Raw genomic sequence first — 21,504 nt, forward strand, 5'->3', positions numbered from 1 at the left:
AGGTTGTATAAATGAAGCACAAAGATTATGCCAAAAATTACATACAGTTTACTTCCTTAGGAATTTTAACAATTGTGCATCAATTATTCTTTGACTAACCTCTCAGCAATAACTTACCATTCTTAACTAAGAGAACCTTGGCCCACAAACCATAGTTCGCCTGAAGCGGATCAGTGATATATAATGATTACTACCTCTAATTTTACATTGATAGTACTAGGAGAAATCAAAATGGATAGCAACAAGGTTTATTTTCCCGTGGATTAATAGAAGCAACTTAGCTGCAAAACTTCTCGTAAATTCATCAAAAAAATTGAAACTTCAGTGAAGGATGCCAGAGTCTACAAATACTGAGTACTTGAAGAGAATAGGTGAATAGTCATAAGCTTGATTATTCTCTTAAGCTTGGTTGGAAATATATTAATTGCAAGTGGTATAACTTTGGTAAACTACTGATTCTAGGCAAGTTTAGATCTAATCTAGGTATAAATATAGTAATTGAATAAAACTAAATCAAACCTAAGTACTGTAAATCATGTAATAATCTCAATAAACTAATATAATCACACATCATGACCTTACAATGTACGGAAAAAATGATGGATAAACCCCCAAGTCTTTCACTATATGTTTGCATAGAATTCAAAGACAATAATCAAAACACATCCAATAACACTATGACAGACACCAATAATCTGCAAGTTTGAGATAATTGCAAACTCATTTTCTCCCTGCCACAAATGAAAGAAAGAAAAACAAGGAATATTTGGTAACTTAGACCGTCCCAATTTGTCCAAAATGATGATGCAATTAGTTCAGTACCATTACATTCCTCTTTGCTGTCATCAAATTTAAGGACCAGTGATTACTATCGAGTGTGCTGGGTATCCACCCTATTACAGCTTTTTTAAACAATAAGTTGTGTGCCCCTTTTAGATGTTTCCTTACCCATCCGGCTGAGGATTTGACGAGCCCCAAACATGTAAATGAAGAGAAGGGTTGGGACCTTTCATATGCAATAAAATAAAATAAAAAGGTGAACGGGGAGAAAGAGAATTTATTGGGCTCTAACCTTTCGCTTGAGAATCTGAGCGGCAAAAAATTCGACTTCAAAGTCACAAACAAATTGCTGGTGATAATTGGATGTCAGGATGGACGTGGCGACTTCCCAAGCAGCATCTGTCTGTTGAAACTGTACTAGCCATTGATTAGCAGCAACACGGTTGCACGATCGGCTATCGTGATTTAGCACGTGAACAGCTTGCGCGACCTTCGTTTGCAGCTCCATTTGTCTTCGTCTTCAACTCTAAGAAAGCAACGGACATGACTCGATCATCAAAAACCAACGGCGAGAGAGCGATACTTGACAGGCGGAAGCCCAAAGCCCTTAAGTTGAAAAAGTATTACGCTATTCGGATGTGCCTGTACCCCACCCCACCTACTTACCTACAATTGTTACTCTGTGCTTTAGTTTTAGGAAAAATTATGCGGTTAAGTAAACTTATACTATTTAATTACTCATCATAGCTATAGTTTGTTATAATTACCACTCACGACTAACATTATACACTAATTACGTGGGCTGACTTCGAATTTGTATAATTAGTCATGTTTGTATATGTATAATTCATCAGAATATACAAATACATATGTATAATATACAATTATCTAACTTATATACATATACAATTCACTTCTCTCCCACTCTCTGCCCTCTCTCGCTCGCCTCTCTCCTCTCTCTCCCAATCTCGCTCGCCTCTCTCCTCCCTCTCCCAATCTCGCTTGCTATATATACAATTGCATATGTATAATATATACAATTATCTAACATATATACATATACAATTCACTTCTCTCCCACTCTCTGCCCTCTCTCTCTCACCTCTCTCCTTCCTCTCCCAATCTCGCTCGCCTCTCTCCTCCCTCTCCCAATCTCGCTCGCCTCTCTCCTCCCTCTCCCAATCTTGCTCGCCTCTCTCCTCCCTCTCCCAATCTTGCTTGCCATATATACAAATATATATGTATAATATACAATTATCTAACCTATATACATATACAATTCACCTTTCTCCACTATTTGCCCCCTCTCTCTCGCATCTCTCCTCTCTCTCCTAGTCTCGCTCGCCTTTCTCCTCCATATAACATGTAGTTACGAATTGTAATTATCAAACTATAGCTATGGAGAGTAATTAGACTATTTTTGAGTGGCTATATGTGAAAGTTCCCCTTAGTTTTAGGGCCCGTTTTCCCATGCAATATAGTATCATGATATGGAATCATGAGATGAAATTGAAAATTTGTTTGGACATGCAATATGAATTTTTTGTGTTGTATATTTTCTCATAAACATAAAAATTTCATAAGTTGTAAAACTATTAAAATAGCCTCAATTGTTTATTCAATTTTATTAAATAAACAAAAAATTATACAATCGCATAATAAATTATTACAAAGTTATTTGTTCTCCACTTAAGTAATTGTTTTATCTAACTTTAATTTAATAAAAAAAATTGAACATAAAATTGAACTTGATATGCTCATATCTCTCAACTACTCTTACAAATAACCTATAAAGTAGAAAAAAAACATACATTATTGAGTAAATATTAACTTAGAAGTTAAATACACTAAGATAAAAATTAACAAACATCACTGACTTCTAACTATTTACAAGAAAAATCAATAGTTAAATATTATAGAATAACGAAATTTTAAAAAGTTACCACAAGTTTGAGTCAAAAACACTTCTAATAAAATTTAATCAAAAAAATTATAACTAGTCCACTTGACTAAATATTAATAACTAATTGATCAAATTTTTCCCAAGTCCTCAATCCATTTGACTTGATATTCTTCGGTCATGTGAACAAACATTTTGCGAATACTAAGATTAAGAAAGTGTGGCACCGCCAATGAAAATTGTCTTTTATCAATATTATGCTTAGTCATAAGATTAAGACTTTTTTTTTATTATGAAAAATCAAAAAAGTATTACTCCCTTCGTTGTTATTTATATTCACCAAATGAATTTCTACTTTATCATTTATATTCACCAAATTTAAAGTAATAATAAATTTTATATTGATGAGAATAATAAATTTTAAAAAGTAATGATGTGATTCTAAATTTTATTTACATATGAAACAAATAGTTAGTAGATATAAATGTGCGGTTGTTTTAACAAAATATAAACTCATGGATCAATTATTGTATTAAAATATCTCAAATCATGATATGGAATCACCATATAATTTCATATCATGATTTTTGGAGAATATGGTATCACCTCTCATGATATGGAATCATGAAATGGAATCAGCGTAAAATCGCATGTCCAAACGTTGATTCCATCTCACAACACCATATTGTGATATGGTATCGCATGGTCAAACGCCTACTTAGTGTTCATTATTTTAAAAACACTTTTTAAAAATTTTAATCATCACTTTTAACAAATTAAATATATCATTTTCTTTTTATTTTATCTTTAATACGTATTAATTATTTGTTTTTATATTATTTTTAAGATAAAAAATTATACATTAATATAGATATTATAATAAAATATTTATATTAATCGTTATTTTTCTAGGAGCGTGCAAAACTCAAAATGAACAAGTAAAAGCGAATATAGTGAATATTTTTTTAATTTGATTTATTTTTAAAGGGATATTTTTCTAATTTGATAAATTTTAATTTGAATATCCTACATCTACATAGTATGTTAAAAACCACAAAATTAAAAGACATAATTTCAAAGTTTTATTTGTTTTCTCAAACTCCACAACAAACAAATTAAAACAAAACAAGTATTTTGATTTAGGTTATAATTTATACTAGTGAAATTGTCTGCGTTTTGTGAGGGCTATAAGAAATATTTATAGGATAATAGTATGTAATTTTTATATTCATGTCAGTATGTAATAAATATATATATATATATATATAAGCAAACATATACTAGTTAATTACTTAACATCGTTATAGTTTGCCTTAATTATAACTCGGGACATACTTTTAGCTATAATTACGCGGCTCAGCTTTTTAGTATTATTTAATTCGCACGTTTGTATAATTCGGAATTTGTATAATATAATTTGTATAACTTTTGTATAATTCAAAATTTGTATAATTGGTTACACTTATGATGTTTGTAATTATAAAATTTGTTATTTCGAGTTTATATAAAAATAACTGAATTATACAAATGTACCCGCAAATTATACAAACTTGCGAATTATACAAATTCACGAATTATACAAACGAGGAAGCGTAAACTGTAGCTACAGCTCGTAAATATGCAAACTATAGCTATGGAGCATAATTAAGTTTATTATAGTAGCTATTTGCGAAAGTTTTATTTTATATATATAAGAGTAGGTTGCAATATGGTTAAGCCAAGTGGGCAGCATAATGAAAAGCCACTTAAAAAATACATTAGACTTAGAAAAATGGCTTTAAAATAGAAATTCATTGACAGTAAATTCTAAATTGACTTTTACTATTTCATAAAGTTATTCTTTTTAAATGTTATAAAATGTATTTAAATACATTTGTTTTAATATTAGAGAAAATGGTCTAACCCCCCTCCAATTTATATTCGAAATTCCAACTACACAGTCCAATTTCACAGTTGTCCTATCACCCCACAAACTGTTTAAAACTAAAAGAATTTACTCCATAGACGCTTACGTGGCACAGTGAATGTATTTCACTCTCTTAGAGAGCGGGGACCAACAAAGAAAATAAAACTTTTATTTTTGAAATTTTCATAAATATGTATATTTTTAGTTATTATTTTTTCTTATTTATTTCCTTTCTTCTTCATTGTAACATAAACCAAATCTACCCACCACTCACCTTCTCTAAGCCGCCGCAACCGTCACATTCATTGGATTCACCATGAAATTTCATTATTCCTCTTGATTCTAGAATTTTAATTTTTCGATTTGCGCATGAAATTAGGAAATTTTGAAAACCACCTATTTATTAATTACATGTCAAACCACATGGCCAAATGGGTTGGAAAATTCTTATCTTGATTTGCACTAATTTAATAATTTAAATTCAAGTTCAAAAAGAATTTTGGGTTGTCAACGAAACCCATATATGATTTCGAAAATATAAATGAAAAAATCTATTGTTATGTGTCCATTACCCCAATCTGAAGAATTCGACAAATGCAACCGTGAAACTAACTTGAGTATCAATCAAATGATGGATGAAACAGTTAGGAATCAAAATTCTTGCCAAATTGTTACTATTCAAAATTGTCATTGCGGTTATCAATAATGAAAACATGAAACGTGTCGTCAACTCCTCTTGAACTTGAGTTTTTTTTATATATCAAAGGTTTAGGACTTGATAATATTAATGGTAGGAAGGAAGGAGTGAGTGAGTTGGATTGATTGATGAACTTTTAATGTTTGCAAGGTAGATGAAAATGGTGGAATAAAGATTGATCAATAACATAAAAAAAGAAGAAGAATATTATAGATTTGTAATTTCACCTTTCAATAATAAAACTTGAAATTTTATAACTGCACATTTTCATTATTGTAAGCTTAAAGCCGTCACAAAAAAAAAAATTGAAATTTTCTCTTTAATGGCAAAAAAAGTTGCATCAAACAATTGTCAAGAAAAAGAAGAAGAAAAGAAGAAAGGGGATGAAAAGAGAAGAAAAAAATACAAAAGGAAAATAGAATAAAGAAAAAGATAATATTTTTTTAATTAAAAATAATATATAAATGTGGCAAGGGCGAGTGTACTCACTTTCTAACACAAATCTAGGTATGACCTTTTAGGGGGCAATATATTCCGTTTTAAAAATATATAGGAAGTAATAGAATTCCCGTGAAGTATAAGTGTATAGTTGAAAATTTGATAATAGGTTAGGGGGCATTTGACTATTTTCTCTTAATATTAATTTAAAAGATAAAGTTATAACTATAATAATAATAATAATAATAATAATAATAATAATAAATAATAATTAAATATGATGAAAACTTTTCACGAATGAAGCCTATAGTAAAATGTGGCAACTATCAATCATAATTCAAGACCAGTAGGACTCTTTCTTTTTTTTGAGTTGTCAGATGATTAAAAAAATTAAATTGAATTTCTTTAATTTATTTTTAAAGGGATATTTTTCTAATTTGATAAATTTTCAATTTGAATATCCTACATCTATATAGTATGTTTAAGATCACAAAATTAAAAGACATAATTTCAACGTTTTGTTTGTTTTCTCAAACTCCACAACAAACAAATTAAAACAAAACAAGTATTTTGATTTAGGTTATATTTTTATACTAGTGAAATATTCCGCGCTTTGCGAGGACTGTAAGAAATATTTATAGGATAATAGTATGTAATATTTATATTCATGTCAATAGACAATAATAGATATATACGAATAATATTAATGATACTCTCGTCATCTCCGATATGATACATTTTTTCATCTTGTTTACACACATAAACTAGAATTTTTCTTGCATATTTTTAAATGCAAATTATAATATATATATATATATACTTAGACATCGGAGCCCGTGCTAGCACGGGCCCAATATGTATCATTTTTTGTTTCAATTTATGTGACAAAGACAAAATTAAAGAGTTAATCAAACTTTAATATTAATTTAAAATAGTTTAAATTTTTAATTATTGTTAACTATGGTAAAAAAATGTTTATGTCTTTTAACATTCTAAGTTGCTAATTATTGTTGTATGATTTGTAATATCTTTTACGCAATTTTGAAATAATAAAGGTTATTTCTTCTTTCTCAATTTATGTGGTACTAATAAAATTTCGAGATCCAATCAATTTTTTTTGTCTTTAAAATATTCTATTGTTAATTACTGTAAATTATTGTACTTTCTAAGTAATTTTCAAATGATATATATTATTTCATTTTCCAATTTATGTGTCACCGATAAAATTTGAAGAGTTAATCAGATCTTTTACATATTTTTATATCTTTTGAATATTTAAGTAAATAATTATTGTGATTTATAATATTTTATACAATTATTTTTAAAAAATAAAACAACAAACAAAACGAATTCATCATAGGAAAATTACCAAAGCATCCTTGAATACATCAATAATAGGTCCCACTTTTTGTTTTAAAAAATATGCATATTGGGAGGATTTTTTTGTCAAAAGTGGAAATAGAATAAGTATAAAATATTAAAGTGTTTTAAAATTTAAAATTGTTAATTCTTATTGTATGATTTGTAATACTTTTACGCCATTTTCAAATAATAAAGGTAATTTCTTCTTTCTCAATTTATGTAGTACTAAAAAAATTTTGTGATTCAATCATTTTTTTTGTCTTTGAAATATTTCTAGCTGTTAATTACTGTAATTTATAGTACTTTCTAAGAAATTTTCAAATAATATATATTATTTCATTTGTCCCAATTTATGTGTCACCGGTAAAATTTGAAGAGTCAATCAGATTTTTTATATATTTTTATATCTTTTAAATATTTAAGTAATTAATTATCGTGATTCATAATATTTTATACAATTATTTAGTATAGTAAAAGAAATTTAAAAGAAACAAACAAAATGAATTCATCAAAGGAAATTACTAAAGCATCCTTCAATACATCAATAATGGGTCCGACTTTTTTGCACATTCGAAGGATATTTTTGTCCAAAGTGGAAATATTGTGTAAAAAATGTGTATTTATTGTATTTTGAATGTTTTGTGGGGTAATAGGACGCACACAAAGTTAAGGTACAACTTCAAGTATCATTTAATGTTTTTTCTCAAAATCTAATTTACTTTCATAAACTATGTGTCAGATCAATGTATATATATATATATATATAACTATCTTGTTAGCTTTCAACCAAAAGCTAACAAGATTTTTAGTTACATATTTATCATTGCATGAGCTATTTATTACTCATTCCTTTTGAATTTGTTAATCTGATTTTCATCTGACACATAGTTTACGAAAGTAAATTAGATTTTGAGAAAAAACATTAAGTGATACTTGAAGTTGTCCCAGATTTTCAAAAAGACACCTTAAGTTTGTGTGCGTCCTATTACCCCACAAAACATTCAAAATCACAATAAATACACATTTTTTACACAATATTTCCACTTTTGACAAAATTATCCATCGAATGTGCAATTTCTTAAAAACAAAAAGTCGGACCCATTATTGATGTATTGAAGGATGCTTTGGTAATTTCCTTTGATGAATTCGTTTTGTTTGTTTCTTTTAAATTTCTTTTACTATACTAAATAATTGTATAAAATATTATGAATCACGATAATTAATTACTTAAATATTTAAAAGATATAAAAATATATAAAAGATCTGATTGACTTTTCAAATTTTACCAGTGACACATCAATTGGGACAAATGAAATAATATATATTATTTGAATTTTTTTTAGAAAGTACTATAAATTACAGTAATTAACAACTAGAAATATTTCAAAGACAAAAAAAATTGATTGAATCTCAAAATATTTTTAGTACTACATAAATTGAGAAAGAAGAAATGACCTCTATTATTTGAAAATGGCGTAAAAGTATTACAAATCATACAATAAGAATTAACAATTTAAAATTTTAAAAGACTTTAATGCTTTATACTTATTCTATTTCCACTTTTGACAAAAATATCCTCCCAATATGCATATTTTTTAAAACAAAAAGTGGGATCCATTATTGATGTATTCAAGGATGCTTTGGTAATTTTCCTATGATGAATTCGTTTTGTTTGTTGTTTTATTTTTTTAAAATAATTGTATAAAATATTATAAATCACAATAATTATTTACTTAAATATTCAAAAGATATAAAAATATGTAAAAGATCTGATTAACTCTTCAAATTTTATCGGTGACACATAAATTGGAAAAATGAAATAATATATATTATTTGAAAATTACTTAGAAAGTACAATAATTTACAGTAATTAACAATAGAATATTTTAAAGACAAAAAAATTTGATTGAATCTCTAAATTTTATCAGTACCACATAAATTGAGAAAGAAGAAATAACCTTTATTATTTCAAAATTGCATAAAAGATATTACAAATCATACAACAATAATTAGCAATTTAGAATGTTAAAAGACATAAAAAAATTTTTTACCATAGTTAACAATAATTAAAAATTTAAACTATTTTAAATTAATATTAAAGTTTGATTAACTCTTTAATTTTGTCTTTGTCACATAAATTGAAACAAAAAATGATACATATTGGGCCCGTGCTAGCACGGACTCCGATGTCTAGTAGATATATATAAATGAGAATAGTTTTCTATGTGATTAAGTCAAGTGGGTAGCGTAATAAAAAGCCAAGTGGCAGCATATTGAAAAGCCACTTAGAAAATACATTGGACTTCAAAAATATTTTTTTAATGGGCTTTAAAATAGAAATTCACTGACAGTAAAACTCTAAATTAACTTTTCCTGTTTCATAAAATTATTCTTTTAAAATGTTATAAATGTATTTAAATACCTTTGTTTTAATATTAATTTAAAAGAAAAAGATATTACTATAATATATTAATTAGAAACAATAGTAGTAGTATAACTATAATATATTAGTTAGTAACAATAGTAGTAGTACTAGTACTAGTAGTAGTACTAGAAGCAGCAGCGGAGGCAACGGCAGCAGCAACAACAGCAGTAGCAATAAAAATTAAAATATGATGGAAACTTTTCACGAATGAAGCCTATAGTAAAATGTGGTAACTATCAATCATAATACAAGACAAGTAAGTTATGAGATGATTAAAAGAATAAAATTGAATTTGTTAAATGTGATAATTGTCCAGCCATAATTTAGGGAGTTTTGAAATCTCATTGTCTAGAAATTGTTTAATGTTATTGTTCTAGAGCTGTTTATATGATGATTCAAGGCCCCTTAAAGTTGTTCGGATAATTCACTTTGACACTTCAATTAGAACTTGTACATATTGAACACATGTACCTTCTCAAATTTGAACCACTTAAACACTTTATGCAGATGTGGCACAAAAAGTGTAATGCACTCCTTGTTGCGCGCGTGAAATTAATATATTTACATTTTTTCCTTTTTTAAAAAAGTTTTTTTTTAAAAAAAAATAACAATCTCTTTCTCTTTATCTGCTGCTACCAAGGGTGGATTTACCTTATGTTAAGGAGTGTCGCGGGACACTGCTTGATCGGAAATTTTTATTAAATACTTTACCAAAGGATAATCATTGTCTACCCCCAGTCAATCCCACGTTACACGAACCAATTCATTTTTGTTAATTCAGCACCACAACCCACACATCCCCGGGATACACCCAAAAATTCACGCGATTATTACATAAGCGCCAGACATGTTCAGATCTTCCTCACAAATCGCCTCGTAGTTTTATCTAAACCCTCTCATCGAATCTAGTCAAGGCCTTCCTTTCACAATGGGTTCCACGACACTCAAGCATTTACAACTCGCATAACTTCAATCAATTAGGCCAACACATTGCACATATTTAGACACACATTTATAGTGCACAACCACATCGTCACAATCAAGCAATTACAACCTTCACATTCACAGTTAATTCAGAAAACAAGAAGCATTCATTCTCAGATTTCAAGTTACAACTCACAGACAAGTCCAAATTCTTAATCAATTACTTCGTTCCATGGATGACCATTACTGATCATCCATGTATTTACACCGCCCCTAGGGCCAGATACCAATTGGAACCTTCTTGGTTCTAATTCACCTTGCTTGTGTTCTATCAGTCGTGACCACGACGTCCGGTCCACTTTGCTGAGATACCAATTGGAATCGGGAGATATCAATTGGACTCAACTCATATCACAAGCGACACTCGCATGAAAGGAGAGAAAAAATGAGACAATTTCCTAGAATGTTTCATAGCTTCCTGAAGATTAGATGTGGACGTCAACACACCAATCCGCAAGAGTCTAGTCCACATTTTGCTCTTATACTGGAGATCGGTAACCTGTGCTCTGATATCAATTTGTCACGACCCAACCCATCGTGCCATGCGGGCACCCACTCTAACGCCTAAGTAGGAGAACCCTCATATCCCAATAGTTAAAACATGCGGGAAATTAACGAAAAACAAAGAATACAGAAATCATAAGGTTTTCATAATAGAACTTTTAAACAATTTGGAGTTAAAACTTGTAAAGTAACTAACACCCCCAAGAATCTAGTCTAAATAAGTACAAGAGCTACTAAGAATACAACTGGACATAATAGATTAAAAGATACAACTCCCACCATGCGAAAGGAAAGATAGAAACTATTGGAGAATTTCTTCGTCTTCACCTAATGGAACATCACCAACCTGCATCCAGTGTATGTCAAAAGACATAACAAAAGTAGTATCAGTACAAAACACACGTACTGGTGGGCATCATCGGTCAACCCGACGCCTACCACATAACATAAGAAATCAACTAGCAAGATTATAAAATCAACCACTCGCTTCTCCACCTTTACTCTATTCATATTATCTCAGGGTTACAATAGTACCCTTACTACTAACCACCCTCGCGGTCAACCTACTTACTAAGTTCTTGATCATAGCCTAACCATTCTAGCACATAACAAAGTTCCCCAAATACAATTACAACATTCCGACTAACCGCTCACATCATACCCTTACTTTCTCTTCATATTACCCAACCATGGCCACATAGTACATTACGTCAAGCTTTCTAACCACTAAACACCAATTCCCTTCTCCAAAGTGAAATCTACCTAAGCATTTACTTCACATACACTACCCTCCTCATTTCACCCTTGCAACACACAAACAACCCTCAACCTTCCCAATTCACTCGACATAAAAGAACAGTCAGATATAAGTCCTCATAAACATATAACCACTCCAGGGAATCACAATATCATTATTATTTCGAACAAGGTTCAATTTCACAATTCTCAATCATCACAGTTATATCAAATCATTGGTTCTCTCATGGAACCCAAACTCAAACTGTTAGCATACCAGAACGTGGTACCCGATCTAATGTTTATGCCAGAACGTGACAACCGATCCCATAATTATGCCGGAACATGGCAACTGATCCAAGTTAGTTATGTCGGAACGTGGCAATCGATCCTTTCAACACACCACAATCACAATCACAAGTACATTCTCAAGATCACACATATAAGTCATAATTTCATGGTAACCATCATTCATCTATCTCATTTATAACAAGTGTGATCAATAATGCAACATTTATATACATACATGTATCATAATGAAGCAAGAACAAACATACATCACACAATCATAGAATCACAACCATCACCTACCCTAAATCATCATCTGAGGCTTCTTCCTAGAATTTAACCATATATTTTTCGATAAACGAGGGCCTACGCATAATTCTACCATCGATTTACATATATTACGTGGTGAACACAAATTTATAACTACTCAATTCATAAAACCTAGCCTACTTGGGCGCCAAGCAGCTGCACGAAGGAATTACAGATAATTTTCTGCTTTTCCGAACGACATGATGGTGAATTTGGCCAAGAATCTGCAAGATATCGCCATCCTCATGCTAGAAATCTCCTTATCATTCCTTCCCAAGCTTAGAGCAGCTTTCTGAGGGTTTCTAAGTATTTTACAACTAATATAGGTATTTTAAGTTGAAGGAGAAAATATGATTTCGCGTTATTTGCATTTTGTCTAGCCTATCCCGCTCTAGCGCCAACTTAACCCGCCCTAGCGGCAACTGGCCCGCTGTGGTGAGACAATGGCCCAAAATTTCTCAAATTTTTGTTTCTCCTAAATAATTACAGTTCGGGTCATTACAAATTAGTTTTTTTTTTCACTCAAAAACCTTGATGAACATCAATACACTAAAAATATTATTGCAACAAGTGTTCTTGACAAACATCAATACACCTTAAGAAAATTATTAATATAAAAAAATACTTGTAAAGATTATAAAATTAAAACTTACCAGTTCAAGAGAAAAAATTGGTGTTTGGTTGAGAAAAGAGAGGAAGAAAGTTTGTAGTTGTGAGAGAAAAAGTCACGCAAAGACCGAGAGAGACGATACAATATTATTTTATAAGTTATTAAATAAGTCTGAATGGTGTTAAGACTCTCCTGCAGATCTGATCCGTTCAGACCTTTCAGGTCCATTAAGAGGCTTTTTGAAAAAAGAAACAAATGAACTTAATGGGCTGAATCTGAATCATTCAGACCTAAAAATCAACCGCACTTAATGGACTGAATTTGAATGATTAAGATTCAGACCTCCATTAAGTGCAAACAAATGAGGCCTAAGACTCTATGTTTAGCTAATCAAGTTTCTTAAAAAGCTTGAATTTTCATGTAATATATCAAAATTTTAAAATTTTGGGAGAAGCTGATATCGAAAATTTGGAACTTTTTAAAGAAGAAGGGGGGGGGGGGGGGTTTCTCAAATGCGGAAAAGTATCCAATGAATTCGAAAGAATTGAACAAGGAGTCGTATGAGGTGAAAATCTCATGTACGGTTCTGTAGAGTAGCAGTAAGGGTGACTTATCTGTCAACTTTTTCACTATCACCCAAAAAAAAACCTCTGCCTTACACAAAGTTAGAAGAGTACGATTAACCTCTGAATTTGAAATCACTGCTTATATACCCGGTATCCATAAACTCAAATATATTTAGCCTTTATGATTAGTTTTATTTTCTATGTTCTTTCCCTCTTTTTTATTTAACATTTAATGAAGAAGTTTGGATTTTCATATTGTTTGTTATGGTTATATGATACAATCATACAAAATAATTTAAAATCTACATTCTAAGTTATATAAAAAGGTGTTTGACATTTTGAGAAGGTGTGAATCGTTCACGTTATGACTTCTTTCTTAGTGAGCTAGCTAGAGTAATTAGCTAAAGATAATCAAAATAATTATTTATCAAGAATTTACACTTTTCGTGTTAACTTTTATTTAACATCTTAAATAATTACAAATTTAATATCATCTGTGTGAGTCTAAACTAATAAATAATGTAATAATTTTTATTTATGTTAATAAATGGAAAATAGCTATTAAGTCAGAACAAAACTAGAAAATATGTTATAAATTGTAGTATTAAAAAAATGAAGGAAACAACTTTTTTTTAAGATGAGGAAGTGTTTTTTAATTATAAATTGTATATACTACATAACTAAAATCTCAATAAATAACGACACATTAAAATATAAAAATCGAAGTAACATAAGTTTAAACTCAGCATTCTATATATTGAAATAAGAAAGAAGAAAACTCAACATATTATGATGTATAGCATAAAAAAATAAATTCATTCAAAATTATACTAGCAAAACATAATTAAAATACAGTAGAAAAAACCAAAGAAGGGCGATGCGGGGTGGGAAAGAATATTTTGATGTAATTTTGAAATAAGAAAGAAGCTAATTCAACTACTTATGATGTATAACATAAAAATTTAAATTCATTCAAATCAAATTAGCAAAAAACAATTAAATTACAGTTAAAAAAAATAAAAGAACAAAGAGATGAGATGAGAAAGAATATTTTTTTGAACTAATTTATAATATAACGAAGTAGTTAGATAATATACACATTATTTCAATAAATTTCAAATAAAAGAAATGTAAGCAATATAATAGAAATTTAAAAATAAAAATTTCATGAGTAAACAAAATAAATATTGTTATAAAATATTATAGTGTGGATGTCCACTATACTAAGAAGTTACTCTCACCCATTATCTCCATTATTTTCCTCTATTATGAAGATAACCATAACCTTCAACTTTATAACCATTATTCTTGTAACCTTTCGCTTCCATAACCTCCTCCATTATATTCATGTTAATGTCATGTTTATGACTAACCTTTTGTATGCCTCTATGTTACACTATAAATAGAGTCATAAAGATTCATATTATATACACTTGAAGATTTGGTGAACACTTGAATAATAAAGTTATCTGATATTGTTCCTCTTGCCTTATATTCTTCTTGTCTTCATCTTTGTATTATTCTTTTGTTCTTAAGTTTTACAACACGTTATCATCACGATTGTTCTACTATTAAAGGATTGAAGCAAAGTAAATATAAAGAAGGTAAAAAATATTTGTGTTTATTTTTCTCTCGGAAACAAGGTAAATTACTATATAATCTATTTTATATTTTACTTTTGATTATGCATCATTAGTTTTCTTACCATCTCAAAATTATATGAGTCCAGCAGTTTGATCACTTATATATTCAAAAAGTAAAATTAGTTTTGTAAGTTAATAATTTGTAAAGAAATTGTTCTTTATGATCTTGTTTTATTAAAAGATAAGTTATTGAGTTATGTGACACATACATATTGATTGGATTATCATTATTGGTTACTTTTGCACCTCTTTATTCTTCTTTATCTAAACATTTACTTGTTGAGTTATTAATATATTATTTGTACTAACAAAGTTTGTTTTGTGGTTATTTTAAAATGGTTAGTAAATAGTGTTAATCTTCGTAACAATATTGAGAAGGAAGGTTAAAAGGTTGTAATTTATTTTAACTTGAAGACTTGGAATAATAAGAAAAGGGATATTCACGAATGGAGCAATTCTGTTTTCGAAATGGTCGGATGTTCTCTTTGTGATATACTGGTATGTTTCTTGATCAACAAAATATGTACTATAAGATTACTTTAGTAACTTAAGTGATAACATATGTATTTAATTATCTACATACTATAGATACCAGAATCTAAGTGGTTCACATCCATAATTTCAATTCATCGTCTCTACATTTTTATAATATTTAAGCCTTAATGATTTATTGAGTTGCAGATTAGTCATACCAACTTTTATGGCATAATTGAGTAAATTAAGATTTTATGCATTTTTTATTTTAATCTAACAATTGGATATTTTTGGATCTAAAGGTGGATGGGCTAGCTAGTCTTTGTGTCTTTTCATGAAACTTGAAATTGGAGTGATATGACTATATTTCATGTCTTGTTAAGAATTAATTTACTTATGTTTAAAATCACAAAAGTGGTAATATTTCAAAAGTTTGAAGGCGAGTTCAAGTATACAAGGCCTATTATGACATTGATTGAGGGTAAGACGGTGAATTCAAGTTTCACCGCACCAAGTGGGTAAGACATCGAGTTAAAGTCTCGGTGCAACATGATAATAAAAAGTTGAGTTCAAGTCCCATTGATTATGCCCAAAGACGTCTTCATATGGGTAAGACATTGGGTTTAAGTCCTAATGCAATATAGTGATGATATGATGATTACTAACATAAAATAATATATTTTTGACTAAAAGTCATGAAATCTGCCTAATAAATTTGCTTCATTCTCTTATGTGAATGCGGTAGCAGTGCATAATATGTCTGAAAAATGACAAGTGGTTGAATGTATGAATATGGGTGTGGTAAAATGTTAATGGTCATCATTGTCGTAATTAAAAGGAAGAACATTATGGGTTTTAAGATGGTCCTTCAAATGTGAAGGTAGTTTTGTCCATCAAAGTGGTATGTAAGGTTATTGGGCACATTGTTTCTTAAGATGGTCCTTCAAATGTGAATGCAATTTTTATCCATCAAAGTGGTATGAAAAGATATTGGGCACATTGTTGTTGATACAACCCAATTTTGAAAAGTTTTGTAAATCCTCCATCAAAATAAAGGAATACAAAGTAGTAGTACATTTGGTACATTTGACCTCTTAAAGTGATGTTGAGGTGAGTCACATAAATTTGATAATGCCAAAACATGACAATGAGTTTCTAATAAAAACTTATGGAGAATATACAAATGGTTATAGTCCATTTCTTGAAGAAAATGTGACTTGTGTTTGTATGGATAAGAACATGTTCATGTATTGTTGGATGAATGTCACATCTCACCTCTACGGGAGGTTTGAGAGATTGAAAGGAAATATTTTGACATAAATGGTCATTTTGGTCATATACTTTGAGTACTACACAAATATTGTGGAATATTTTATTATGAACTATTGGAGGACAAAAGAAATAAATAATTCTTTTCTATAAAGGTTGTGGTCATGACCAAAATCACACAACACAAATTTGTCATTGGTTGTCAAGAAATAAGTCTTGCATGTAATAATTTTAATCATGACAATAATAATAATTTTCTCCTTGAAGGAGATGGTCACCATAAGAATGGTGTTGTGAAATTTGTGGCAGTACACAAAAACTTAATTAAGAGTTTCGGAAGAACTAATTTGTTACTATCCAGAAATGAAAATAGTTCATAATATTGAGGTTGTAGTAAGTCTCAAAAAGAAATTTTTTAAGTTTCAGAGGAATTGAAAATAATTATTATATTGAGACGGTAAATTATTGAAAGATGAAATATCTTCAGATTACTACAATCAAAGCGGGTTATGAATATTTACATAAAAGGTTACCCGCCTTTCTCTTGTTTGTCGTATACAAATATAGGCATGATGATGGAATCGCATGCAAAAGTAAACTAGAAGTTTACTAGAATAAATATCAGTTGGCATAAATGATTGACCATTTCGGTTCAAATGTGATGCAAAAGAATTGAGAATTCATGTGGTTATATGTTGAAGAAATAAAAGATTCTTCAAGAATTCTCATATGTTGCTTGTTCTCATGATAAAATGATCATTGTGCCAGCTAAGTTGAGATTGTATTCCCTAAAATTATTTGGAACATATAAAAAAAGTGAATATGGGCCCGTTCACCTGCCATGTGGACCACTTACTATATGAATTAATAGATGCATCTATGGTATGGTCACTTGTGCATTTGTATCAACTTACAAATTGATTTTTGTAAGGTTGTTTGCTCAAATTGTTAAATTAATTAAGAGCAAGTTTCAAACTATAAAATTATGTTAATAATACTGGTTGGTTTAGCAGAAATTGTTTGCCTCCAATTATAGCTAGACCATTGATTATGAGAACAAATCTCTCAAATAAAATTTGGTATGAGATGAGTTTATTTAACATGTATGCATCAAGCCAACAAGGTTCTCCCATTACAATTGGTTCAGGGTCAGGAAACAAAAAATTTCCATCTAAAAATTTGATGTGTGCACATATGATTTTATTGCTCCACCACGCACAAAGATGGATCCCCAAATGAGGTTGGGGGTAAATGTTAGATTTCCTAACATTAGGGGAAAAATGTTTAGCAGCTGAAAATTATGTGTGGGGTGAATTATCTAGATCCTCGTTAAAAAAAAGTGAACTTGAAGTTGAAGAGATAATTCATTTGCAAAATGTTGCAAATAATTGCCAGATGTATTTGTTGACCCAATATTTTAATTAAGCTGCAAATATGCTCCAATAAATAGTCCTTAAATGACAGAGTCTATGGTACGCCATATGCGTGATAGACCAATCGATTCCAAACATAAAACTCCTTGAGAAAGGAGAGGAACAAATTATCAAAATGGTCATGATAATGAGGTAAGTCATGCTTTGTAAGAGCACTATGACATAACATTTCATAGAACCTTGGCAAAGGTTCAGGTACCTGAAAATGATAGAAAATGAAGAGATCTTGATAAGTTATGTCATATTGGAATCGATATCAAAATGACCATTGACGGTATCTTTGATATGAAGTAGAACTCAATGCTATAAATGGTTACGAGGATCTTAAATTCGAATTTGTCATATAGTGTGGACAGATAAATGATTGACACTATTCAAGTATATTTTGTTTCACTTAGAAAGTGATGTTTTTGATCTTATAGTTCATGGATCAAAATATAATGTCAGTGTGATACAAATGAATCATTGTGCGAAAGTATAACCGCAAGATATAAAGTGCAGTTTGTGCCTCGGGGCATAAAGGGTTTTCACAAAAATTCTGATATTATTAAATGGAGATATATTCTCCAGTGGTGGATGCAATGAGACTTGTTTCAGTCTAGCAATAGATGAAATACTTGAATATGCATAATAAATGATTATTATGCCTAACTAGACGATGAAGGTTATATGAAAATCCTTGAAGGATTTAAAAGGTCTTAAAGCAATTTCATTGAGTACCCAATTATTCTGATACTGCTTAACACTGAGAAAGAATTTTTTTGATCTCATGAAAATGATTTTAAATGCCATGTATTAGTGCAATTGGTGCACTTACAGATTGCTGGTTGTGCAAATGCTAGAAGAATATTTTATATACATAACGAAAGTTATGTGAAGGGATTGTCATATTATCATTCAAATTATGACAAGAAACTAACAAAGCAAACGACTCAACACATAGAAGATGTGTGATTTTCTTTCAGAAGAAAAGACGAGCTTCAATAAAATTGAAATGATCAATCTCCGAGTCAGAAATAATTTGATTATGTAGATGCAAAATATTTATTTGATCTGCATAAAGCTCAATCGCAGATGGACTATTTATTTACATATGGAGACACAAAAATATCTTGACATTCAAAGAATCACATTAGTAACCACTTCTTCAAATCATGCAGAAATAATATTGATCTATGAATTAAGTCGGGAGTGTGTTTGGTTGGAATCATATCTTTCATATTCAGAAAATATGTTATTTTCTTTTGAAAAGGATATTCCAGCCACCATATACGAAAATAATATATAGCTCAATTGAAGGGAGGATACAATCAAAGGATATCGGACAAAACATATTTCACCAAAAGTCTTTTTCACACATGATCTTCAACAAAATTGTGAGATAGACGTTCAAAGACTCATTCAAGTGATAATCTTGTAAACTTATTCACTAAGGATTGCCAACATCAATATTTGAGAAGTTGTGATATAAGATTGGAATGCATCGTCTCCGAGATATCAAGTAAAGTTTTTATCAGGGGGAGAAAACTACGCGTTGTACTCTTTTCCTTAACCATGGTTTTATCCCAATTGGATTTTCCTGGTAAGGTTTTTAACGAGGCAACATTCAAATCGTATTAAAAGATGTGTGTACTCTTTTTCCTTCAATAGGATATTTTTTCCCACATGATTTTTTCCTAGTAAGGTTTTAACGAGGTATATTATCTATAGACATCCAAGGGGGTGTGTTATAAAATATTATAGTGTGAATGTCCACTACACCAAGAAGTTACTCTCACCCATTATCTCCATTACTTTCCTCCATTATGAAGATAACCATAATCTTTAACTTTATAACCATTATTATTGTAACCTTTCACTTCCATAACCTCCTCCATTATATTCATGTTAATGTCATGTTTATGACTAACCTTTTGTATGCCTCTGAGTTAGATTATAAATAGAGGCATAAGGATTCATATTGTATACACTTGAAGATTTGGTGAACACTTGAATAAGAAGGTTATCTTATATTGTTCCTCTTGTCTTATATTCTTTTTGTCTTCATCTTTATATTATTCTTTTGTTCTTAAGTTTTACAACAAATATATCTAATTTATATTATTAAGAAGAGCATTTGATAATTACATCAGCCCAAATGATCAGCTAAAAATATTAATACTAAAAAATAAAATAATTTTAAACAATAAACAATATAATAAATAATTCATAAAAATCTATATATAATATAAAGCTGGATATAAACAAGGTGATGTGGCACGGCCTCTATTTGTATTTATCTTTTTTTGAATATTTTGAATTTTTATTTTAATTTTGATTTAAAAAAATTATAAATAGTTAAATACATGAGATTACAATAAAAATGAATGCTTCTAAAACTGCAAAATGAATAGTAAAGGATAATTAGAACGGTTAATTAAGAATTGTTGTAAATGAGCACACTGAAGAGTCAGAGTATTCATTATCCAATCAGTTCCGTTTATTTTTGGAGGTGAGAACATCAACTGCCCAAACTCCAACCAGCTTTTTTGAAGATGTTTGCTGCCTGCGGATGTTTCCTATGGTTTACGGGCGAAAGAAGAGAACATCACATCAACTCAATATCAATAGAAAGAAGTGATGTTAATGACTATTGAACTTCTAACTTTTTATTTTAGATGTATGGACAAAACTATAGATTATAGATACAAAAACAATTGTATCTTGAAAAGCTTAATAACAAATGATAAGTATGGGCTGCTACAATCTTTTATCCTCCAAATGTTGATTCAAGGGTTTTTTTGCTTTAACAACTATTCTCCCTTCCATTTAGTATCTTTTTTTGGCTATATAACTACGAGACATTATGAAAAGAATAATGTGGTACCATTTTTTCTTCTTCTTGTGACAAATGATTAAAGTTTATTTGTATACCTAATTTAAGAATATTATTGCAGGGACTGTTTCAAAAAAGGGTGCAACACCAACAAACAAACAATTCTTAGGTACTTATTTATTATATTTTCTCGCTTTCTTCTCATAAAACTATGCTAAAATTATTTATGTTGGTAAAAATCTAATATATTTTGTGAAATTTTTAGTGAAAAGTTATATGCATGTATGTGTGATTATCCATTTAGATTTAAAGATGTACTGCGTAGTTGAATCTTTCGATTGGTATTTTGAATGAAGTGAAATACAT

General features: G+C 29.6%; 1 protein-coding gene across 2 annotated transcripts in view; it reads right to left on the minus strand.

Annotated features, from left to right (window-relative positions):
* Positions 1 to 1,438, minus strand: part of LOC125810643 (transportin MOS14) — a 75,564-nt gene extending 74,126 nt beyond the window's left edge. The window contains exon 1 of one of the 2 annotated variants that reach the window (XR_007441881.1): positions 1,073 to 1,438. Coding sequence is in view for 1 of the 2 variants with exons in the window: in XM_049490110.1 (XP_049346067.1) it covers positions 1,073 to 1,288 (216 nt within the window). In the remaining variant the exon portion in view is untranslated. The remainder of the gene's footprint in view (positions 1 to 1,072) is intronic. The other variant, XM_049490110.1, reaches the window with a different exon arrangement.
* Between the last annotated feature and the right edge of the window lie 20,066 nt (positions 1,439 to 21,504).

The sequence above is a fragment of the Solanum verrucosum genome, unplaced genomic scaffold, assembly GCF_900185275.1.
Source record: "Solanum verrucosum unplaced genomic scaffold, falcon-dt-bn FXZP01000032.1, whole genome shotgun sequence".
NCBI classification, from domain to species: Eukaryota; Viridiplantae; Streptophyta; class Magnoliopsida; order Solanales; family Solanaceae; genus Solanum; species Solanum verrucosum.